Below are 25,502 nucleotides of genomic sequence, written 5' to 3'. Positions count from 1 at the left end.
AAAATTAGACGGTTAAGATTCCCTGCATGTCGGGTTATGGACAAGCTATAGTAAACAGTGTATTTAGGTCTGATTTAAATGAGCTTACAGTCTGTGCCCACCTCAGGTGTTCAGGGAGCTTGTTCCACAGGTGTGGAGCATAAAACCCAATGCTGCTTCAGCCTTTTGAGTTCTGACCCTGGGAACACGGAGTAAACCTGTCCCTGAAGACCTAAGGAGTCTAGGCGCCTCATATACAACAAGTAGGTCAGAGATGTATTTTGGACCTAGACCATTCAGTGCCTTGTAGGTCAGTAACAGAATTTTAAAATCTATCCTCTTACACACAGGGAGCCAGTGCAGAGATTTAAGGACAGGTGTAATGTGGTCCATTTTCTAGGTGTTGGTCAAGACTCTGGCAGCGGCATTTTGGATAAGCTGCAGTTGTTTCATTGATTTTTTATTGAGACCTGTAAAGATGCCATTACAATAATCTAACCTACTAAAAATATATGCATGAACAAGTTTTTCAGTGTCTTCTTTGGACAGAAATCCCTTGATTCTTGCAATATTTTTTAGATGGTAATAGGCAGATCTGGTAATGGTCTTTATACGGCTGTTAAAATTCAAATCCGAGTCCATAACTACACCAAGGTTTCTGGCTTTGTCTGTGGTTTTCAGTGCAATTGAGTCTAGTTGAGCACTCACCTCTAGCCTTGTTTTTTTTGGGACCAAAGACAATAATTTCTGTCTTATTTGCATTGAGCTGGAGGAAGTTCTGGTTCATCCACTCATTGATATGTTTGACACACTGGCTCAGTGAGTGTAGGGGACTATGGTCATGTGGTGACCCTGCGATATATAACCATATAACCATATAACAATTACAGCACGGAAACAGGCCATCTCGACCCTTCTAGTCCGTGCCGAACACATAATCTCCCCTAGTCCCATATACCTGCGCTCAGGCCATAACCCTCCATTCCTTTCCCATCCATATAACTATCCAATTTATTTTTAAATGATAAAAACGAACCTGCCTCCACCACATTCACTGGAAGCTCATTCCACACAGCTACCACTCTCTGAGTAAAGAAGTTCCCCCTCATGTTACCCCTAAACTTCAGTCCCTTAATTCTCAAGTCATGTCCCCTTGTTTGAATCTTCCCTACTCTCAGTGGGAAAAGCTTTTCCACGTCAACTCTGTCTATCCCTCTCATCATTTTAAAAACCTCTATCAAGTCCCCCCTTAACCTTCTGCGCTCCAAAGAATAAAGCCCTAACTTGTTCAACCTTTCTCTGTAACTTAGTTGCTGAAACCCAGGCAACATTCTAGTAAATCTCCTCTGTACTCTCTCTATTTTGTTGACATCCTTCCTATAATTAGGCGACCAAAATTGTACACCATACTCCAGAATTGGCCTCACCAATTTTAACATTACATCCCAACTTCTATACTCAATGCTCTGATTTATAAAGGCCAGCACACCAAAAGCTTTCTTTACCACCCTATCTACATGAGATTCCACTTTCAGGGAACTGTGCACAGTTATTCCCAGATCCCTCTGTTCACCTACATTCTTCAATTCCCTACCATTTACCATGTACGTCCTATTTTGATTTGTCCTGCCAAGATGTAGCACCTCACACTTATCAGCATTAAACTGCATCTGCCATCTTTCAGCACACATATAGTTGTGTGTCATCGGCATAAGTGTGGTGGGATATGTTAAAATGCTCTATGATCTGAGCTAGGGGGAGCATATAAATGTTGAACAAAATGGGTCCAAAATTTAACCAGGTCCTATTTATGTACCAGTCTAAATGTTTCTTCTTGTAAGATTGTGACCCCATCTATACAAGTCCCACCTGCCTGCGTTTGGCCCACATCCCTCTGAACCGACTCTATTCTTCTGCTAAATGCAGTAATCGGAGTGCAGAGTTGTTGCTTGCTATCCAGTCTGCGAATATACCACATGTGGCTACAATCAGGAAGCCATGGTCTTCCCGGAGTCTGTACATTCTTCCTGTAGTTCATAGGTTTTCTCCGGGTGATCCGGTTTCTTCCCATATTCCAAAGCCCGTACAGGTTTTGAGGGTTAATTGGCTTCAGTGAATTGTAAATTGTCTTCAGGTGGTATAATGGTGGGAATGTACGGGGTGATCGCTGGTTGACGAGGACCCCTTGGGCCAAATAACCTATTTCAATAGACAACAGGTGCAGGAGTAGGCCATTCGGCCCTTCGAGCCAGCACCGCCATTCAATGTGATCATGGCTGATCATCCCCAATCAGTACCCCGTTCCTGCCTTCTCCCCATATCCCCTGACTACGCTATCTTATAGAGCCCTATCTAGCTCTCTCTTGAAAGCATCCAGAGAACCGGCCTCCACCGCCCTCTGAGGCAGAGAATTGCACAGACTCACCACTCTCTGTGAGAAAAAGTGCTTCATCGTCTCCGTTCTAAATGGCTTACCTCTTATTCTTAAACTGTGTGTGGCCCCTGGTTCTGGACTCCCCAACATCAGGAACATGTTTCCTGCCTCTAGCGTGTCCAAACCCTTAATAATCTTATATGTTTCAATGCTGTCATCATCATCGGTGGTCACTCGAAATGGGTGTGACTGTCCTCTCATGGAGGATGCCTGTGCGTGACTTTGTTTAACGTGGGGAGACTGGTGCACAGACTGACACCCCACGGTCCTTGACAGATCTGGGTCAGGATCCAGTGGCATGGAGTCCAAGACCCTTTTCTGCCGCAGCCCTCATCCGCCTTCCCAGCCGTCGTGACGCTCCACTAAGGTCAGCCATCGTCCTCCGCCTGTTCCACCGTTGAGGTCTTGGTTGGATTGCTCTTTGTCAGAGACCTCCCCCTCGACCTCACCGCCATGGGTGGCCCTACCTGGAGCATCGATAGCTCCAGGCGGCATCGCTCTCAGGATCCCAGGTCCACACAAGCTTCTCCACCACGACAAGGTGACAATCCACGCTGTAATCCCTAAAGCAAACCAAAATAAAGATTACAATCATGCCATCAGTGTACGAATAAAGGGAATTACTTTTAGAGCGATATAACCTGTCACCCGAATTGTCTGTGGAACTCATGGCCACAGACGGCTGTGGAGGCCAAGTCAGTGGGTATTTTTAAGGCACAGAATGACAGATTCTTGATTAGTAAGGGTGTGTCGGGGGTTATGGGGAGAAGGCGGGAGAATGCGGTTGAGTGGGAAAGATAGATCAGCCATGCTTGAATGGCAGAGTAGATTTGATGGGCCGAAAGTGAAGAAAGCGAATGGTATGTTAGCTTTCATAGCAAAAGGATTTGAGTATAGGAGCAGGGAGGTTCTACTGCAGTTGTACAGGGTCTTGGTGAGACCACACCTGGAGTATTGCGTACAGTTTTGGTCTCCAAATCTGAGGAAGGACATTATTGCCCTAGAGGGAGTGCAGAGAAGGTTCACCAGACTGATTCCTGGGATGTCAGGACTGTCTTATGAAGAAAGACTGGATAGACTTGGTTGATACTCTCTAGAATTTAGGAGATTGAGAGGGGATCTTATAGAAACTTATAAAATTCTTAAGGGGTTGGACAGGCTAGATGCAGGAAGATAGCTCCCGATGTTGGGGAAGTCCAGGACAAGGGGTCACAGCTTTAGGATAAGGGGGAAATCCTTTAAAACCGAGATGAGAAGAACTTTTTTCACACAGAGAGTGGTGAACCTCTGGAACTCTCTGCCACAGAGGGTAGTCGAGGCCAGTTCATTGGCTATATTTAAGAGGGAGTTAGATGTGGCCCTTGTGGCTAAGGGGATCAGGGGGTATAGAGAGAAGGCAGGTATGGGATACTGAGTTGGATGATCAGCCATGATCATATTGAATGGCGGTGCAGGCTCGAAGGGCCGAATGGCCTACTCCTGCACCTAATTTCTATGTTTCTATGTTTCTATGAATGGCCCCATTCTGCTTCTGTCACATAAACTTATGAATTTATGAATTGGAGAATTCAGTGCCGAGACCCCACTTTAGTGAGTAGCAGAACAGGAGGGACGGGCAGAGTGGCCTCCTGCTGCTATGTTTGGTTCAGTTTTTGACAGTAGATTACAGACAATAGGTGCAGGAGTAGGCCATTCGGCCCTTCGAGCCAGCACCGCCATTCAATGTGATCATGGCTGATCATCCCCAATCAGTACCCCGTTCCTACCTTTAGTCCAGAGTTACAGCGCAGAAACAGGCCCTTCGGCCCACTGAGTGAGTCCGCACCGACCAGCGATCACCGCACATCAACACAAGTAGGGGAAATGTACATTTATACCAAAGCCAATTGACTTACAAACCTGTACGTCTTTGGAGTGCGGGAGTAAACCGTGGATCTCAGAGAAAACCCACGCAGGTGATGGGGAGAACGCACAAACTCTGTGCAGACAGCACCCGCAGCCAGGATCGAACCAGGGCCCTTCACACTGTCCTGACTCACCTGGACAGACAGGGCACGTATGTGAGGATGCTCTTCATTGACTATAGCTCTGCATTCAATACGGTCATCCCCACCAAGCTCACCACCAAACTCCACCAGCTAGGCCTCAGCTCACCGATATGCGCTTGGATCCTGAACTTTCTCACGGAGCGACCGCAGGCAGTGAGACTGGGCCCGCACCTGTCCTCCACCATCACCCTGAGCACCGGCACACCACAGGGTTGTGTACTAAGCCCCATGCTCTACTCCCTCTTCACTCACGACTGTGTTCCTGCATTCGACACCAACACCATCGTGAAGTTTGCAGACGACACAACAGTGATTGGGCTGATCACCAACGGTGATGAAACAAACTACAGAGCGGAGGTGCAGAACCTGGCGGACTGGTGCGCCAATAACAACTTGGCACTAAACACCTCCAAGACCAAGGAGCTGATTATTGACTTCAGGAGGTCCCATAATGGAGAATACGACCCAATCTCCATTTACGGGGAAAGTGTGGAGAGAGTGTCCAGCTTTAAGTTTCTGGGCACTCACTTTTCAGAGGACCTCACATGGTCCACCAACACTGCTGCGCTGGTCAAGAAGGCACAGCAACGACTGTTCTTCCTGAGGACATTAAAAAAGACTGGTCTGCCCCAACAGCTGCTGACAACGTTCTACCGCTGCACCACAGAGAGCATATTAACATATGGCATCTCTGTGTGGTATCTCAGCTGCACGGAGGCGGAGAGGAGAGCTCTTCAGCGCGTCGTCAACAGAGCGCAGCGGATCATCGGGACAGAGCTACCAGCCTTGGAGGGCATCTACCACACGCGGTGCCTCAGGAAGGCCCTCAGCATCCATAAGGACTCATCACACCCCTGCCACGGTCTGTTTCAACTACTTCCCTCCGGCAGACATTACAAGGCCTTCTACGCCCGAACCTCCAGACTCAGGAACAGTTTTATCCCAAGAGCTATAGCGGCTCTGAACCGGCCCTAATGAGTGCCCCCCACCCACCCCCTTTGGACAGTCTCCCTCAGATGGTCACGTCAATCAATTCAGCTTGTTTATTTATGTATTGTATTTATTTACCTTTCTTGTACATCAGTGGAGCTGCACACTAAATCTCGTTGCACTGACGTGCAATGACAATAAAATATATTATTATTATTATTATTAAGGCAGCACCGCTTCAAAAAGGCCCAACAGAAGATGTACTTCCTGCGGCAGCTGAGGAAGCACAATCTGCCACAGGCAATGATGGTCCAATACTACACGGCCATCGTAGAGTCTGTCTTCACCTTCTCCATCATGGTCTGGTTTGGCTCAGCCCCCAAGCACGACACCCGGAGGCTGCAGCGAATCGTCCGATCAGCAGAGAAGGTTATTGGCTGCAACCTTCCCTCCATTGATGAACTGTACACTGCAAGGGCCAGGAAGCGAGCGGGCAAGATCATCTCTGACCCCTCTCACCCTGGTCACAATCTCTTTGAATCACTTCCCTCTGGAAGGCGACTCCGGATTGTCAAAGCTGCCACAGCCAGACATAAAACAGTTGCTCTACTCAATAACCAAAAATCTGTAGCCTCCCTTTGATCTGGTATTTTATTTAATCCACATGTTTAATCGATAATGATTTATTATTAATGTTTAATGTTTTATGTGTCATTCCTAACTGCCACTGTATGTCGTGTTGTTACTTGCGGGTGGAGCACCAAGGCAAATTCCTTGTATGTGAATACTTGGCCAATAAACTTATTGATTCATGCTATGATCTACCCCTTTCTCTGCAGACGGGCTGATTGCATTCAAGGGCTTCCTGCACACTGAGTTCAGCGAGGAAAACATTGACTTCTGGCAGGCTTGTGAGGATTACCGGAACACCAGGTCCATGGGCAAACTCACGGCCAAGGCCAGGAACATCTTTGCCGAGTTTGTCACCATCCACGCCCCACGAGAGGTAGGCTTGTGGGCAAGGTGGAGCAGGAGGGAGTTCTGTGTGGAATCTGTACCCTGAAGCTGGCTTTCATGTTGGGCTCAGTTAGGGTTGCGAACAGTCCCGTAATAGCCGGGACATCCCGTATATTGGGCTAAAGTAACATTAGCAAATTTGCAGATGACACAAAGCTGGGTGGCAGTGTGAACTGTGAGGAGGATGCTATGAGAACGCCGGGTGACTTGGACAGGTTGGGTGAGTGGGCAGATGCATGGCAGATGCAGTTTAATGAGGATAAATGTGAGGTTATCCACATTGGTGGCAAAAACAGGAAGGCTGATTACTATCTAAATGGTGTCAAGTTGGGAAAGGGGGAGGTACTACGGGATATGGAGGGGGGGTCCTTGTTCATCAGGTAATGAAAGTAAACATGCAGGTGCAGCAGGCAGTGAAGAAAGCGAATGGCATGTTGGCTTTTATCACAAGAGGAGTTGAGTATAAGAGTAAAGAGGTCCTTCTGCAGTTGTACAGAGCCCTAGTGAGACCACACCTGGAGTATTGTGTGCAGTTTTGGTCCCCTAATTTGAGGAAGGACATTCTTGCTATTGAGGGAGTGCAGCGTAGGTTCACATTGTTAATTCCCGGGATGGCGGGACTGTCATATGCTGAGAGAATGGAGCGGCTGGGCTTGTAAACTCTGGAGTTTAGAAGGATTTGAGGGGATCTTATTGAAACATATAAGATTGTTAAGAGTTTGGACACGCTAGAGGCAGGAAACATGTTCCCGATGTTGGGGGAGTCCAGAACCAGGGGCCACACAGTTTAAGAATAAGGAGTGAGCCATTTAGAATGGACATGAGTAAAAACTTTTTCTCACAGTGAGTTGTGAGTCTGTGCAATTCTCTATCTCAGAGGGCGGTGGAGGCCAGTTCTCTGGATACTTTCAACAGAGAGCTAGATAGGCCTCTTAAAGATAGCAGAGTCAGGGGATATGGGGAGAAGGCAGGAACGGGGTACAGATTGGGGATGATCAGCCATGATCACATTGAATGGCGGTGCTGGCTCGAACCTATTGTCTATTGTCAATGTTCAAGAAGGAACTGCAGATGCTGGAAAATCGAAGGTGGACAAAAATGCTGGAGAAACTCTGTGGATGCGGCAGTATCCATGGAGCGAAGGAAATAGGCAACGTTTCGGGCCGAAACGTTGCCTATTTCCTTCGCTCCATAGATGCTGCTGCACCTGCTGAGTTTCTCCAGCATTTTTGTCTACCGTCTATTGTCTATGGGTTTTTTTTTGTTCCTGTGAGGCTGACCCTCTCCACCTCTCGCCCCCCCTTCACCAGGTCAACCTCGACTCAAGCACGCGGGAAGCGACATCGAGCGGCGTTCTGGCCCCCACCCGCTCCACCTTTGACCTGGCGCAGAAGCGGATCTTCAGCCTGATGGAGACGGACTCCTACCCCCGCTTCCTGCGCTCCGAATTCTACCGCAAGTTGGCCGGTGCCAAGCAGCTCAACGGCCTGGCGTAGGCGCGGGGGGAGGGGGGCTCCCTTCCTGGCACGTCACCGGTTGGGGGGGGGGTGGCTCGTGGACTTGTCCCCCCCCCCCCTCCCCGCGGACACCATCGCCCACCGACCCCTCCATCCTTATGCATGGCAAACCCTCCACATCCCGGTTCATGGACTATCTTCCTCCGCCCCCTCTCCTCCCCCCCCCCCCCCCCCTCTCCTCCCCCCCCCCCCCCTCTCCTCCCCCCCCCCCCCTCTCCTCCCCCCCCCCTCTCCTCCCCCCCCCCTCTCCTCCCCCCCCCCTCTCCTCCCCCCCCTCCTCTCCCCCCCCTCTCCTCCCCCCCCTCTCCTCCCCCCCCTCTCCTCCCCCCCCCTCTCCTCCCCCCCCCTCTCCTCCCCCCCTCTCCTCCCCCCCCTCTCCTCCCCCCCTCTCCTCCCCCCCTCTCCTCCCCCCCCCTCTCCTCCCCCCCTCTCCTTCCCCCCCCTCTCCTCCCCCCCCCTCTCCTCCCCCCCCTCTCCTCCCCCCCCCTCTCCTCCCCCCCCTCTCCTCCCCCCCCTCTCCTCCCCCCCCCTCTCCCTCCCCCCCCCTCTCCTCCCTCCCCCTCTCCCCCCCCCCCTCCCCCCCCTCTCCCCCCCCCCCCTCTCTCCCTCTCCCTCCCCCCCTCTCCCCCCTCTCCCCCCCTTTTCCCCGCTCTCTCTCCCCCCCCCCCTCTCTCCCCCCCCTCTCTCCTCCCCCCCCTCTCTCTCTCCCCCCCCTCTCCTCCACCCCCCTCTCTCTCCCCCACCCTCTCTCTCCCCCCCCCCTCTCTCTCCCCCCCCCTCTCTCTCCCCCCCCCTCTCTCCCCCCCCCCAGTGAAGAAAGCGAATAGCTTGTTGGCCTTTATAACAAGAGGAGTTGATTATAGGAGCAAAGAGATCCTTCTGCAGTTGTATAGGGCCCTAGTGAGACCACACCTGGAGTATTGTGTGCAGTATTGGTCCTCTAATTTGAGGAAGGACATTCTTGCTATTGAGGGAGTGCAGCGTAGGTTTACAAGGTTAATTCCCGGGATGGAGGAACTGTCATATGCTGAGAGAATGGAATGACTGGGCTTGTACACTCTGAGTTTAGAAGGATGAGCGGGTACCTTATTGAAACATATAAGATTATTAAGGGATTGGACACGCTAGAGGCAGGAAACATGTTCCCGATGTTGGGGAAGAGTTGCCGGAGGGGGTGAGTGAGTAGTTTGGGAGGGAGGGAACCCCCTCTCTGTCCTCTGCCCCTTCTCACCGATGCACAGAACCCTGGCATTCTCACAATCACAAACCAGGGGCCACACACAGTTTAAGAATAAGGGGTAAGCCATTTAGAACGGAGACGAGGAAACACTTTTTCACACAGAGAGTTGTGAGTCTGTGGAATTCTCTGCCTCAGAGGGCGGTGGAGGACGGTTCTCTGGATGCTTTCAAGAGAGAGCTAGATGGGGTTCTTAAAGATAGCGGAGTCAGGGGGTATGGGGAGAAGGCAGGAACGGGGTACTGATTGTGGATGATCAGCCATGATCACATTGAATGGCGGTGCTGGCTCGAAGGGCTGAATGGTCGACTCCTGCACCTATTTTCGAGATGGAATCAGTGATGTAGAGAGATGAAGGACAAATGAATGAAAGATATACAAGAAATGGGCTTTGTGTCTTAAGATTATTAAGGGTCTGGACATGATAGAGGCAGGAAACGTGTTCCCGATGTTTGGGGACCCCAGAACCTTTGTGCCATTTTGTGCACCCCACAGCCTCTCCTCCTTTCAAAACAAATGTATCCACAGGTACCTCTCCCTTCCCTAGAGAACCCCCCAATGCAACCCCCCCCCTCTAATGCTTGACCATTCCTCAGTTGTGAAATGGCTGCTCATTGTATCACTCTGTCCAGAGTTGAAGATTCACACCCACCCCTCAACCACCCAACCCCACCACCACATGCACTTAGCACCCCGAGTTTGACGGGGCGCATGTAGTTCAAAGGTCCCCCCCCCCCCCCCTCTTGAGGCCTGTGTCGAACTGGGAACCGCAAGGCCGGAGATGGCGGGAGTGAGGTCGGCATGAGATGAGACCTGGCCTGCTCTGATGTACAGTCAAATAAAGAAATTTAACAAAGACAATGACTCAATCCAGCAGTGTGCTGAGATCTCACTTATTTGACTTGAACCCTTAGAGATACAGTGCGAGAACGGACCCTTCGGCCCATCGAGTCCATGCTGGTCAGCGATCACCCCATCTTCTTAGCCCGCTTTCGGTCATGGCTGATCAGAGTTGGAGGTCGCCTGTGTGTGACTTTGTGTAACATGGGGAGACTGGTGCACAGACAGTTCTTGACAGATCTGGGCCGGGATCCAGTGGCTTGGAGTCCAAGACGACCGGAGACCCTTTTCTGCGGCAGCCTTCATCCGCCTTCCCAGCCGTTGTGACTGTGACGTTAGCTCCACTAAGGTCAGCCATCGTCCTCCGCCTGTTCCACCGTTGAGGTCTTGGTCGGATTGCTCTTTGTCAGAGACCTCCCCCTCGACCTCACCGCCATGGGTGGCCCTACCAGGAGCATAGACAGCTCCAGACGGCATCGCTCTCAGGATCTCAGGACCACACAAGCTTCTCCACCACGAACAAGGTGACAATCCACAGACAAGGTGACAATCCCCGTACACTAACACTACCCTATACACTAGGGACAATTTGCATAAGCCACTTAACCTGCAAACCTATACGTCTTTTGGAATGTTGCAGGAATCTGGAGCACCCGGGGAAAACCCACATGGTCACAAAAACGACGTGCACACTCCACACAGACAGCAGCCACAGACAGGATTGAGGAAGGACATTCTTGCTATTGAGGGAGCGCAGCGTAGGTTTACAAGGTTAATTCCCGGGATGGCGGGAATGTCAAATGCTGAGAGAATGGAGCGGCTGGGCTTGTACACTCTGGAGTTTAGAAGGATGAGAGGGGTTCTTATTAAAACATGTAAGATTATTAAGGGTTTGGACACGCTAGAGGTAGGAAACATGTTCCCGATGTTGGGGGAGTCCAGAATCGGGGGCCACACAGTTTAAGAATAAGGGGTAAGCCATTTAGAACGGAGATGAGGAAACACTTTTTCACACAGAGAGTTGTGAGTCTGTGGAATTCTCTATCCACTTTTGCCCATACACCTGTTAATGATTTTTTTAAGAAGGAACTGCAGATGCTGGAAAATCGAAGATAGACAAAAGTGCTGGAGAAACTCAGCGGGTGCAGCAGCATCTATGGAGCGATGGAAATAGGCAACGTTTCGGGCCGAAAATCTGAAGAAGGGTCTCGGCCCGAAACGTTGCCTATTTCCTTTGCTCCATAGATGCTGCTGCACCCGCTGAGTTTCTCCAGCATTTTTGTCCACCTGTTAATGAATCCCCGCTCTCTCCTGTATCCATCTGTCACTTGCCCAAAACCATGTTCACCAGAGTTGCTGCCTGGCCTGCTGTTACTCCAGCACTTTGGATCTTTTTACATTAACCAGCATTTGCAGTCCCTTTATTTCTACGCACGTCTTTGTGCACTGAAAACCGGAGGGGGGGGGGGGGGGGTGCCAACATGATGACAGGCAGAACGTGCAAACACCACGCTGACAGCACCAGAGGTAAGGATTCAACCAGGGGTTCATTGTGTTTATAACCATATAACCATATAACAATTACAGCACGGAAACAGGCCATCTCGGCCCTACAAGTCCGTGCCGAACAACTTTTTTCCCTTAGTCCCACCTGCCTGCACTCATACCATAACCCTCCATTCCCTTCTGATCCATATGCCTATCCAATTTATTTTTAAATGATACCAACGAACCTGCCGCCACCACTTCCACTGGAAGCTCATTCCACACCGCTACCACTCTCTGAGTAAAGAAGTTCCCCCTCATGTTACCCCTGAACTTCTGAAGTCATGTCCTCTTGTTTGAATCTTCCCTATTCTCAAAGGGAAAAGCTTGATCACATCAACTCTGTCTATCCCTCTCATCATTTTAAAGACCTCTATCAAGTCCCCCCTTAACCTTCTGCAAAGTTGTGTGGGAAGGAACTGCAGATGCCGGTTTGCATCACAGACAGACACAAAGTGCCGGAGTAACTCTGAGCAGGACAGGCAGCATGTCTGGAGAGAAGGAATGGGTGACGTTTCGGGTCCGAAGAAGGGTCTCAACCCGAAACGTCACCCATTCCTTCTCTCCAGAGACGCTGCCTGTCCTGCTCAGAGTTACTCCAGCTTTTTGTGTCTAACTTTGTGTCTATGTTCGGTTTAAACCAGCAGCATTTTCAGTTCTTTGTTTCTGCAACTGAAGTACCTAATGCACTGTATTTCTCTTTGGAAACCTAAAGGGTTAACGGGAGCTGGGTGGGGACACGGGTTTCCATAGTGACTCCAAGCAGTAACATGTACACTAAGCACTTGCCTGTGGCTAGCGTGGGTGTACAGTATTCTCTGGCCGTTGTCCCACCTCACCCCTCCCTCAGCACACACCTTGCTTTGCATATCCCAGGGTGTGAGTAAGATTGGGGGGAGGGGATTCCAATAGGAACCCACCCGCCAGAATTAAACTTAGAGGTAGAGTGAGATCCGAATATGGCTCACCCCGAATCCATCTCAAAACTTCCAGTTTACTTTAGACAATAGACAACAGACAACAGGTGCAGGAGTAGGCTATTCGGCCCTTCGAGCCAGCACCGCCATTCAATGTGATCATGGCTGATCATCCCCAATCAGTACCCCGTTCCTGCCTTCTCCCCATATCCCCTGTCTCCGCTATCTTTAAGAGCCCTATCTAGCTCTCTCGTGAAAGCATCCAGAGAACCGGCCTCCACCTGAGGCAGAGAATTCCACAGACTCACGACTCTCTGTGAGAAAAAGTGTTTCCTCGTCTCCGTTCCAAATGGCTTACCCCTTATTCTTAAACTGTGTGTGGCCCCTGGTTCTGGACTCCCCCAACATCGGGAACATGTTTCCTGCCTCTAGCGTGTCCAAACCCTTAATAATCATATATGTTTCAATAAGAAACCCTCTCATCCTTCTAAACTCCAGAGTGTACAAGCCCAGCCGCTCCATTCTCTCAGCATATGACAGTCCCGCAAATCCCGGGAATTAACCTTGTGAACCTACTTTACTTGGAGAAGCAGGGTGGAGCCAGGCCTCACGCTACCTCTAACATTCATCTGGGGTGGTGGGTCTACAGGAACCCACTCCCACTCCAAATCTCACTCACAGGCCCTTCGGTCCACCGAGTCCGTGCCGACCAGCAATCACCCGTACACTAGTTCTATCTAAGTTATCTAGGTTATCTAAATGGTGGCCGACTAGTAAAAGGGGAGATGCAGCGAGACCTGGGTGTCATGGTACACCAGTCATTGAAAGTAGGCATGCAGGTGCAGCAGGCAGTGAAGAAAGCGAATGGTATGTTAGCTTTCATAGCAAAAGGATTTGAGTATAGGAGCAGGGAGGTTCTACTGCAGTTGTACAGGGTCTTGGTGAGACCACACCTGGAGTATTGCGTACAGTTTTGGTCTCCAAATCTGAGGAAGGACATTATTGCCATAGAGGGAGTGCAGAGAAGGTTCACCAGACTGATTCCTGGGATGTCAGGACTGTCTTATGAAGAAAGACTGGATAGACTTGGCTTATACTCTCTGGAATTTAGGAGATTGAGAGGGGATCTTATAGAAACTTACAAAATTCATAAGGGGTTGGACAGGCTAGATGCAGGAAGATTGCTCCCGATGTTGGGGAAGTCCAGGACAAGGGGTCACAGCTTAAGGATAAGGGGGAAATCCTTTAAAACCGAGATGAGAAGAACGTTTTCACACAGAGAGTGGTGAATCTCTGGAACTCCCTGCCACAGAGGGTAGTCGAGGCCACAGTTCATTGGCTATATTTAAGAGGGAGTTAGATGTGGCCCTTGTGGCTAAGGGGATCAGAGGGTATGGAGAGAAGGCAGGTACAGGATACTGAGTTGGATGATCAGCCATGATCATATTGAATGGCGGTGCAGGCTCGAAGGGCCGAATGGCCTACTCCTGCACCTAATTTCTATGTTTCTATGTTTCTATCCTACAAACTCGGGGCATTTTATTTACAGAAGCCAATTAACCCACAAACCTACATGTCTTTGGGAGAAAATCAAGGGCATGGGCAAGGGCAGTCACGGTTAGTGCAGCGGTAGACTTGCTGCCTCACAGCGAATGCAGCGCTAGAGACCCGGGTTCGATCCCGACTACTGTCTGGAGTGTGTACACTCTCCCCGTGAGCTGAGTGGGTTTTCTCCGAGATCTTTGGTTTCCTCCCACACTCCAAAAAATGTTAAGCTAAAAATGTTCCAGTGTTGAGTGATGCTCTACCGAGAACTTTTCAGTGCACTATTTCTAGATCTAGAAATGGGAGGACGCAGAGAATGTGGACGAACGTGCAAACACCACACAGACAGCACCCGTGGTTAGGATCGAACTAGTTGGGGCAAATCAAACGATTAGATGGGGCATGTTGGTCGGAATGGGTGAGTTGGGCCGAAGGGCCTGTTTCCGCGCTGTGTGACTCTGTAGTTCATCTCCTCTGAGAAGTCGTGATCAGTCCCTGTGAGGTTATCCATTTTGGTGGCAAAAACAGGAAAGCAGACTATTATCTAAATGGTGGCCGACTAGGAAAAGGGGAGATGCAGCGAGACCTGGGTGTCATGGTGCACCAGTCATTGAAAGTAGGCATGCAGGTGCAGCAGGCAGTGAAGAAAGCGAATGGTATGTTAGCTTTCATAGCAAAAGGATTTGAGTGTAGGAGCAGGGAGGTTCTACTGCAGTTGTACAGGGTCTTGGTGAGACCACACCTGGAGTATTGCGTACAGTTTTGGTCTCCAAATCTGAGGAAGGACATTATTGCCATAGAGGGAGTGCAGAGAAGGTTCACCAGACTGATTCCTGGGATGTCAGGACTGTCTTATGAAGAAAGACTGGATAGACTTGGTTTATACTCTCTAGAATTTAGGAGATTGAGAGGGGATCTTATAGAAACGTACAAAATTCTTATGGGGTTGGACAGGCTAGATGCAGGAAGATTGTTGCCGATGTTGGGGAAGTCCAGGACAAGGGGTCACAGCTTAAGGATAAGGGGGAAATCCTTTAGGACCGAGATGAGAAGAAACTTTTTCACACAGAGAGTGGTGAATCTCTGGAACTCTCTGCCACAGAGGGTAGTTGAGGCCAGTTCATTGGCTATATTTAAGAGGGAGTTAGATGTGGCCCTTGTGGCTAAAGGGATCAGGGGGTATGGAGAGAAGGCAGGTACGGGATACTGAGTTGGATGATCAGCCATGATCACATTGAATGGCGGTGCAGGCTCGAAGGACCGAATGGCCTACTCCTGCACCTATTGTCTATGTATCTATGTATCTATGTTTACTTTAGCTTATTGTCACGTATACCGAGTATATGTCCAGTCAGCAAAAATACTATACATGACTATACACGCTGCCCACAGTGTACGGATAGAGGATGAAGGGAATAACGTTGCCGGAAAGCACTGTTCAACCCCATTACATGTTGCCATTTACATCCATTCTCTGCTTCAGTTCACGTTCACTAGTTATCAACATTAGGTTCGGTAAGGGGGAGGTGCAGCGAGACCTTGTACACCTGTCACTGAAAGTTGGCGTGCAGGTACAGCAGGCAGTGAAGAAAGCTAATGGAATGTTGCCCTTCATAACAAGGGGATTTCAGTATAGGAGTAAAGAGGTTCTTCTGCAGTTGTACAGGGCTCTGGTGAGACCACATCTGGAGTATTGTGTACAGTTTTGGTCTCCTAATTTGAGGAAGGACATCCTTGTGATTGAGGCAGTGCAGCGTAGGTTCACGAGATTGATCCCTGGGATGTTGGGACTGTCATATGAGGAAAGATTGAAAAGACTAGGCTTGTATTCACTGGAGTTTAGAAGGATGAGGGGAGTCTTATAGAAACATATAAAATTATAAAAAGACTGGACAAGCTAGATGCAGGGAAAATGTTCCCAATATTGGGCGAGTCCAGAACCAGAGCCCACAGCCTTAGAATAAAGGGGAGGCCATTTAAGACTGAGGTGAGAAAACACTATTTCACCCAGAGCGTTGTGAATTTGTGGAATTCCCTGCCACAGATGGCAGTGGAGGCCAAATCACTGGATGGATTTAAGAGAGAGTTAGATAGAGCTCTAGGGGCTAGTGTAGTCAAGGGATATGGGGAGAAGGCAGGCATGGGTTATTGATTGGGGACGATCAGCCATGATCACAATGAATGGCGGTGCTGGCTCGAAGGGCCGAATGACCTCCTCCTGCACCTATTTTCTATGTTTCTATGTTTCTATGACTGTGTTCGGAAGTTTTATCTTTTCAACGGGATTGGATGTCTCATGGAGAGCTCGTGAGTGCGAATCGATTATCTTCTGATCCGCTTTCTTCAGACTAAAGGAAAGACTCCTTGAAACGATATAAACATGTGTCACTATTGCCTGTACTCGCTGGGATTTAGATGAACATAAATTTATTCATTCATTCATCCATCGAACGTGTCCAAAGACAGGCAGCTCGATTTGTTACTACCACCTATGAGAGAGAAGCGAGTGTCACCAAACTTCTGAATTCACTGGTCGGGGTGGAACCCTCTCCAAGACACACGGGAAGCTCACCGTTTGACCTATTTTTACAAAATGTTAAATGGTCAGCTCGACACAGATTACAAGACCTACACCAAACCCAAACCAATTAGGAGCAGACGAGGGCATTCGATCCAATTTGTGATCCCAGCTACAAAGACAGATGTGTACAGCAATTCGTTCTTCCCCCGCACAATTAAAGCATGGAATAATCTCCACCCAACTATAGTTACCCAACCAGATGCAACTACATTTAAAGTAGCTCTTTCTTCCCAATAACCCTTTCTGGCTTAAGCCCTCCCTCCACCACCTCCAGTTTAAATTCCAGTTGGAATATTTTGGAGGACCAAGAAACAAGATTCATGTTCAGAAGTTCTAAGAGGAAAATTAGGCCATTTGGCCCATCAAGTCTACTCTGCCATTCAATCCTGGCTGATCTATCTTCCCCTCTCAACCCCATTCTCCTACCTTCTCCCCATCACCTTACCAATCAAGAATCTGTCAATCTCGACCTCACAAATATCCCTTGACTGGAGTAACTCAGTGGGACAGGCAGCGTCACTGGAGAGAAGGAATGGGAGACGTTACAGGTTGAGACCCTTCTTCATGTTCCCAATGTTGGGGGGAGTCCAGAACCAGGGGCCCACGCAGTTTAAGAATAAGGGATAAGCCACTTAGAACGGAGATCAGAAAACACTTTTTCTCACAGAGAGCAGGGAATCTGTGGAATTCTCTGTGTCAGAGGGCGGTGGAGGCTGGTTCTCTGGATGCTTTCAAGAGAGAGCTAGATGGGGCTCTTAAAGATAGGGAAGTCAGGGGATATGGGGAGAAGTCAGGAACGGGGTACTGATTGTGGATGATCAGCCATGATCACATTGTATGGCGGTGCAGGCTCGAAGGGCCGAATGGCCTACTCCTGCACTATTGTCAGACCTCAGCCATCTCCACAGCTTCTGTCCTTCTCCCTTGACTCCGACACTGTTGAGGTGTACCTTGGATTAAGATTGCCTGCTATTGTTCGAGTTTCTCTGATTTCCTATTTTTATGCCATCAATCAATATACACGGTGAATACAATGAGTGGTGATTAACACACGCACGGACTTGGTGATTCCATCACATAGAAGTGCAGAAAATTGGGTGTAAACCCATTTTAAGGCTATGACTTCATTCACTTCAGGTCCCGACCTGTGTGGTGATTGAGGTGAATCTGTGACTTGGGAGGGTGGGGATGTGTTTTTGGAGAAGGGAGGGGTGGGATGGTTGGTTTAAAGTTCTCAATGTGGAAAACAAGACAAACTGTGGCCGGCAATTCCACAAATTCACAACTCTCTGGGTGAAAAAGTTTTTTTCTCACCTCAGTCTTAAATGGCCTCCCCTTTATTCTAAGACAGTGTGGCCCCTGGTTCTGGACTCGCCCAACATTGGGAACATTTTTTCCTGCATCTAGCTTGTCCAGTCCTTTTATGATTTTATATGTTTCTATAAGATTCCCCTTTTTGTTACGGAGACAAAATGTTTAAGAAAGAACTGCTGATGCTGGAAAAATTGTATGTGGACAAAAATGCTGGAGAAACTCAGCGGGTGAGGCAGCATCTATGGAGCGAGGGAAATAGGCAACGTTTCGGGTCGAGACCCTTCTTCAGTGATGTGAGGTTGGGGCGGGGTGGGAAGAAGAAAGGAAGAGGAGGGGACAGTAGGCAGTGGGAGAGCTGGGAAGGGGAGGAGAAAGCAGGGACTACCTGAAATTGGAGAAGTCAATGTTCATACCGCTGGGGTGTAAACTGCCCAAGCGAAATATGAGGTGCTGCTCCCCGAATTTGCGGTGGGACTCACTCTGGCCATGGAGGAGGCCCAGGACAGAAAGGTCGGATTGGGAATGGGAGGGGGAGTTGAAGCGCTGAGCCACCGGGAGATCGGGTTGGTTATTGCGGACCGAGCGGAGGTGTTGGGTGAAGCGATCGCCAAGCCTACGCTTGGTCTCACCGATGTAGAGCAGCCGACACCTAGAGCAGCGGATGCAGTAGATGAGGTTGGAGGAGGTGTAGGTGAACCTCTGCCGGGCCATGTGGCCTGAACTACCCCCAAATATAAAAGCTTTGCATTGTCTCCTCTGGTTCAGAAACTTTTATTATGAATAAAATTAACACACCATTTTCACCACACAATAAATATATCACAGCAAAAATATCAGCATCAATAAATACATCTCAAATCATCCATTTGTGAAACAGTGAGGTAAATAAAATTTTAAATACAATATTTTAAACCTAACATCTTAAACATAGAACATAGAAAATTGAACAGTACAATGCAGGAATGGGCTCTTCAGCCCACAATGTCTGTGCTCAACTAACCCAGCTGTGTGTACATGATCCACCTCCATATCCCTCCTTTCCCTGCATATCCATGATATATGTACATCAAATACCACTATTGTATCTGGCCCCACCTGCACCCTTAGCACCCGAACACCTCCGCTCAGTCCGCAATAACCAACCTGATCTCCCTGTGGCTCAGCACTTCAACTCCCCCTCCCATTAGATGTGGCCCTTGTGGCCAAAGGGATCAGGGGGTATGGAGAGAAGGCAGGTACAGGATACTGAGTTGGATGATCAGCCATGATCATATTGAATGGCGGTGCAGGCTTGAAGGGCCGAATGGCCTACTCCTGCACCTATTTTCTATGTTTCTATGTTTCTAAGAGAGAACTAGATAGGGCTCCTAAAGATGGTGGAGTCAGGGAATATGGGGAGAAGGCAGGAACGGGGTACTGATTGGGGATGATCAGCCATGATCACATTGAATGGCGGTGCTGGCTCGAAGGGCCGAATAGCCTCCTCCTGCATCTGTTGTCTATTGCCTATACACAACTGGACTTTTCATTGTAAAATTGATAATTTTTTTAGAAATAGACCTTGTTCATTATAAATTAAATTGCTTGCCTTTCAAATACCTATTTTCAATCATAACAAAACCTCTCCGGACTAACTCTACATCGTAAAAAAATCATTGCTCACTCCGTAATGGTTGATTCTGTTGTATAAATAGTCCCTGTTCATTGTAAAATTAATTCTGTTTATATATATTAAGATATCCTCCGCTCAGTTCGCAATAGCCAACCTGATCTCCCGGTGGCTCAGCACTTCAACTCCCCCTCCCATTCCCAATCCGACCTTTCTGTCCCGGGCCACCTCCATGGCCAGAGTGAGTCCCACCGCAAATTGGAGGAGCAGCACCTCATATTCCGCTTGGGCAGTTTACACCCCAGCGGTATGAACATTGACTTCTCCAATTTCCGGTAGCCCCTGCTGCTCCTTTCTTCTTCCCCTCCCCCACCACCCTGCATCAGTCTGAAGCAAGGATTGTATAGGATTCCGCTATGGGATCTTTGGCCTGGAGAAGGGTTTCGGCCTGAAACGTTGCCTATTTCCTTCGCTCCATAGTTGCTGCCTCACCCGCAGAGTTTCTCCAGCATTTTTGTCTACCGTCGATTTTCCAGCATCTGCAGTTCCTTCTTGAACCCCTTAGCACCATGTTCCAGGTACCTACTGCCTTCCGTAAAAACCTTGTCCTGCACATTTGCCCTTATGCTTTGCCCCTTCTGACCTTAAAGCTCCAAGCAAAACACTATTGTACTCTGTCGGAGGTAATTACAGCGAACTTTGCTCTGGTTGAACAGCAGAGGTGTAATTTTAATCTAATTCAGCCTGCAGGGGATCCAAGTCTGTTTATCCTTTCTGCATGAGTCAGGGACGTAAGTGAAATCTGATCCGCCTTTCTTTCCGAGCTAGTGGAATGCTTTCACTGAAAATTCCCGTGGCGTGTGTTAATACTAAACCTGCCTGATCTCCAGCCTGTGGAAGGGTTCTGAAATGTCCCACTTGCGCGACTTTTTCGGCGACTGCCGGCACCTCGCCGAAAAATGTCACCATGTTGAAAATTCAGCGGCGACCAGAAAGACATAGAAAACATAGAAAATAGATGCAGGAGGAGGCCATTCGGCCCTTCGAGCCAGCACCGCCATTCATTGTGATCATGGCTGATCGTCCCAATCAATAACCCGTGCCTGCCTTCTCCCCATATCCCTTGATTCCACTATCCCCTAGAGCTCTATCTAACTCTCTCTTAAATCCATCCAGTGACTTGGCCTCCACTGCCCTCTGTGGAAGGGAATTCCACAAATTCACAACTCTCTGGGTGGAAAAGCTTTTTCTCACCACAGTCTTAAATGACCTCCCTTTTATTCTAAGACTGTGGCCCCTGGTTCTGGACTCGCCCAACATTGGGAACATTTTTTCCTGCATCCAGCTTGTCCAGTCCTTTTAAAATTTCTCACAGAGAAAACATTTCATAGTTCTGGCAACACATGAGAATAACTAAAATAAAATAAAATAAATAAAAACTAAACTCAAACTCAACTGCAAACGTACTAATAGCCTTAACGTCAACTTAAATATGAGCAGTCGCAAACAAATATATAATGAATTATTAGGTGAATAGACCATAATAGTACACGCCAACGTACCCAGTGCAACCTTATACAAAGGACATAGTAACTCAGTGATGAGCATTGGATTACAGATGCCATCTCAATGGTTTCCTGGAGATGTCTTTGAGTTTAATGCTCTCCTTTGCGAGCCACAGTCTTCACACATCACAGGGGCTGGGTTGAAGGAGGTCATCTTCCCAGCAGGTACTTGTTAGAACGCCAACACAAGCACCTCCAGCGCTCACCAGTAGGAGGCAACGTTGATCAGAATCTTCAGGGCCATGGAGAAGCAGGGGACCTGCCCGACAGTGTAGGCCAGCGATCTGGTGGGGGCCTTCAGGGCGAAGAGGTAAGCCACTGTGTGGACCACTCGGGCCAGGAAGAAGATGCGGAAGTGGATCCTGGCTATGGAAGGGCTGGGGTCCAGGAGGCAGTAGACAACGCCCAGGAATAGGAACGGGAAGATGCACTCCATGTCGTTGCGATGAGCTCTGCAGCAAACAGAAAAGAGAGAGTTTTCAAGAGAGAGTTAGATATAGTTCTTAGGGCTAATGGAATCAAGAGATATGGGGAGAATGCAGGAACGGGGTACTGATTTTGGATTCAAGATTCAAGAGAGTTTATTGTCATGTGTCCCTGTATAGGACAATGAAATTCTTGCTTTGCTTCAGCACAACAGAACATAGTAGGCATTGACAACAAAACAGATCAGTGTGTCCAGATACCATAATATAAATATATGCACACATGAATAAATAAACTGATAAAGTGCAAATAACAGAAAATGGGTTATTAATGTTCAGAGTTTTGTCCGAGCCAAGTTTAATAGCCTGATTGCTGTGGGGAAGTAGCTATTCCTGAACCTGGATGTTGCAGTCTTCAGGCTCCTGTACCTTCTACCTGAAGGTAGCAGGGAGATGAGTGTGTGGCCAGGATGGTGTGGGTCCTTCATGATACTGCCAGCCTTTTTGAGGCAGCGACTGCGATAGATGATCGGCCATGATCATGTTGAATGGCAGTGCTGGTTGGAAGGGCCGAATGGTCTCTCCTGACCCTATTTTTCTATGTTTTTAAAAAGGGACGGGCTAGTCGATTGTATAGGAAGGAACTGCAGATGCTGGTTTAAACAGAAGATAGACACATTAAGCTGGAGTAACTCAGCGGGACAGGCAGCATCTCTGGAGAGAAGGAATAGGTGACGTTCCGGGTCAGGTCTGAAGAAGGGTCTCGACCCAAAGCATCACCGATTCCTTCTCACCAGAGATGCTGTCTGACCCGCCGAGTTACTCCTGCTTTTTGTGCCTGTCTTCAGGGTTAGTCGATGGGTCACTCAGAGGTGGGAGCCAGCGATGGTGGGCGCAAGGCCAGTATGAGAGTGAACTTAATGAGAGTGAAGTGGATCAGGGGCCACTCATAAAACCAAGAGCGCTGACTGGACTTTGGAATGACACCAAAACATAGTAAACACTGCCCAGTCCATCATCGGCTCTGACCTCCCTTCCATCGAGGGGATCTATCGCAGTCGCTGCCTCAAAAATGCTGGCAGCATCATTAAGGACCCACACCATCCTGGCCACACACTCATCTCTCCGCTGCCTTCAGGTAGAAGGTACAGGAGCCTGAAATCTGCAACATCCAGGTTCAGGAATAGCTGCTTCCCCACAGCCATCAGGCTATTAAACTCAACTCATACAAAACTCTGAACTATAACAACCTATAGCACTTTATCTGTTTATTAATGTGTATGTATATATATATATATTCTATGGTATATGGACACACTGAGCTGTTCTGTATTTATGCCTACAATATCCTGTTGTGCTGAAGCAAAGCAAGAATTTCATTGTCCTATATGGGACACATGACAATAAACTCTCTTGACTTGACTTGACTCCGTCCCGCTGAGATACTCCAGCTTTGTGTCTATCTTCAGATAACCTGGCTTGCCATGATCACAGTGAATGGCGGTGCTGGTTCGAAGGGGCCGAATGCTGCATATATTGTCTATCGTTCTCACCTTCGGCAACGCTCCACGGTTGGGTCGGTCCGGTAGAACTTCAGGCCTCCGTGTCTCTGGGAATCCTCGGGGTTAGCGAAAGCCTGCGGGCGAGAGTGGGGGGGCAACTCAGTCAAACAGGAGCCGGAGTTATTAGCCCAGGACCTTTCCCAAATCACCTCCCCTCTCCCCCGCCCGCCCATCCCTGAAGGATTCTTCAGTTGGACCAGCGAGGATATGTCTCACCAAACACTGAACGACGTTCAGGTCGGGTCCTTCTCAAAGCCTGAAGAAGTGGCCCGACTAATAACGAAGGTAAACACAAAATGCTGGAGTAACTCAGCGGGTGAGGCAACGTCTCTGGAGAGAACGTTTTGTCGCTTTGCCTCCAACATTTTCGCTACCTCCGACGGTATCCCACCACTGGTCACATCTTCCCTTCTCCACCCATGTCTGCTTTCCGCAGAGACCGCTCCCTCCGCAACTCCCTGGTCAACTCGTCCCTTCCCACCCAAACCACCTCCTCCCCAGGTACTTTCCCTTGCAACCGCAGGAGATGCTACACCTGTCCCTTTACCTCCCCCCCCCCCCCCCCGACTCCATCCAAGGACCCAGACAGTCTTTCCAGGTGAGGCAGAGGTTCACCTGCACCTCCTCCAACCTCATCTACTGCATCCGCTGTTCCAGGTGTCAATTTCTCCACGTCGGCGAAACCAAGCGCAGGCTCGGCGATCGCTTCGCCCAACACCTCCGCTCAGTCCGCCTTAACCTACCTGATCTCCCGGTGGCCCAGCACTTCAACTCCCCCTCCCATTCCCAATCCCACCTTTCTGTCCTGGGCCTCCTCCATTGTCAGAGTGAGGCCCACCGCAAATTGGAGGAACAGTTCCTCATATTTCGCTTGGGCAGTTTACAGCCCAGCGGTATGAACATTGACTTCTCTAACTTCAGATAGCCCTTGCTTTCCCTCTCTCTCCATCCCCTTCCCAGTTTTCCCACCAGTCTTACTGTCTCCGACTACATTCTATCTGTCCCGCCCCCTCCCCTGACATCAGTCTGAAGAAGGGTCTCGACCCGAAACGTCGCCCATTCCTTCTCTCCAGAGATGCTGCCTCACCCGCTGAGTTACTCCAACAATTTGTGCCTCCCATTCGATTTAATCCATCCCCATTTCATACCGACTAATGCTTAAGAAGGAACTGCAGATGCTGGAACAATCGAAGGTAGACAAAAATGCTGGAGTAACTCAGCGGGTGAGGCAGCATCTATGGAGCGAAGGAATGGGTGACGTTTCGGGTCGAGACCCTTCTTTAGACTGATGACTAATAACGATCTGTCCATTCCGTCCACAGGTGCTGCCTGACCCGCTGAGTTACTCCAGCAGTTATTGGTGTTTCGTACAAGATTGCAGCTCCTGCAGTTTTAGACAATACACTAGACAATAGCTGCAGGAGGAGGCCATTCGGCTGATCATCCCCAATCAGTACCCCGTTCCTGCCTTCTCCCCATATCCCCTGACTCCGCTATCTTTAAGAGCCCTATCTAGCTCTCTCTTGAAAGTACCCAGAGAACCGGCCTCTGAGGCAGAGAATTCCACAGACAAAGGGCATCGCTGACTAAACCACCCTTCCCTATAATCCCCCTGCTATAATCCCCACGAGAGATCAGATCCCATCAACAATAACACGGCTGAGGCGCTCGTCAGTAATGCCAAGGATTATTACCTTATTGCGAAGCCTAACTTGGCCAGTCAGGATCGCGACAGCGAACATCTTAACCAGTAGGAGCGCCGAGTAGAAAACGTACGAGCAAAAAGCGTCGTTCTGGAAGTTCAGGGTCATCTTTGCTGAATGGAGCTGCTCTGGCTCGGCGTCCGTCTCCGTCCCCGTTTATAACTGTGGGGAGAAGGCGGGGAGTCGGGCTGGAATGACGCAAGTCACTTTTCCTTCCACCTGCCACGACTTGTGCAAGGCGGAAAACAAAAGACGCCGAGGTTCCCCCGAGGCAAGACAACATTCATCAGGGAGGAAGGAATGCATCAGCCAGCTGGTTCCACTGAATGGTGCTGTTACAACAGCTGAAACCATTTCCTTTTTAAAATCACTACGTTGGACAAAGGATAGACTGTGGATGTGGGGAGAATAACGAACTAACGAACTGACTGACTGACTGACTGACTGACTGACTGACTGACTGACTGACTGACTAACTGACTAACTGACTAACTGACTAGCTGACCGGATGACCGACTAACTAACCAACTTTCCAAGTAACCAAATAACCAATTAACTAACCAACTAACTAATTAACTAACCAATCAACCAACGAATTACTAACTGACCCAACTAACAAATCTACCACTCACTCACTCACTCACTCACTCACTCACTCACTCTCTCACTCTCTCACTCATTCACTCACTCACTCACTCACTCACTCACCCACCCACTCACTCACTCACTCATTC

The 25,502-nt window shown here is 49.1% G+C and overlaps 2 protein-coding genes across 2 annotated transcripts; one reads left to right on the top strand and one right to left on the bottom strand.

Annotated features, from left to right (window-relative positions):
- Positions 1-6,236: 6,236 nt before the first annotated feature.
- Positions 6,237-7,918, top strand: LOC116990068 (regulator of G-protein signaling 4-like). The gene is made up of 2 exons (XM_033047600.1): positions 6,237-6,397; positions 7,719-7,918. The coding sequence occupies exons 1-2, from the start codon at positions 6,329-6,331 to the stop codon at positions 7,902-7,904; spliced, it is 255 nt and encodes an 84-aa protein (XP_032903491.1). The 5' UTR covers positions 6,237-6,328; the 3' UTR covers positions 7,905-7,918.
- Positions 7,919-20,812: 12,894 nt separating this feature from the next.
- On the bottom strand, positions 20,813-24,914 carry LOC116990067 (prostaglandin E synthase-like). The gene is made up of 3 exons (XM_033047599.1): positions 24,760-24,914; positions 23,057-23,139; positions 20,813-21,530 (listed from the first exon to the last, which is right to left on the bottom strand). The coding sequence occupies exons 1-3, from the start codon at positions 24,874-24,876 to the stop codon at positions 21,281-21,283; spliced, it is 450 nt and encodes a 149-aa protein (XP_032903490.1). The 5' UTR covers positions 24,877-24,914; the 3' UTR covers positions 20,813-21,280.
- Between the last annotated feature and the right edge of the window lie 588 nt (positions 24,915-25,502).

Source organism: Amblyraja radiata, chromosome 30, assembly GCF_010909765.2.
Source record: "Amblyraja radiata isolate CabotCenter1 chromosome 30, sAmbRad1.1.pri, whole genome shotgun sequence".
NCBI lineage: Eukaryota > Metazoa > Chordata > Chondrichthyes > Rajiformes > Rajidae > Amblyraja > Amblyraja radiata.
Note: the sequence above shows the minus strand (reverse complement) of the source record. Positions and strands in the feature narration are given on the sequence as shown.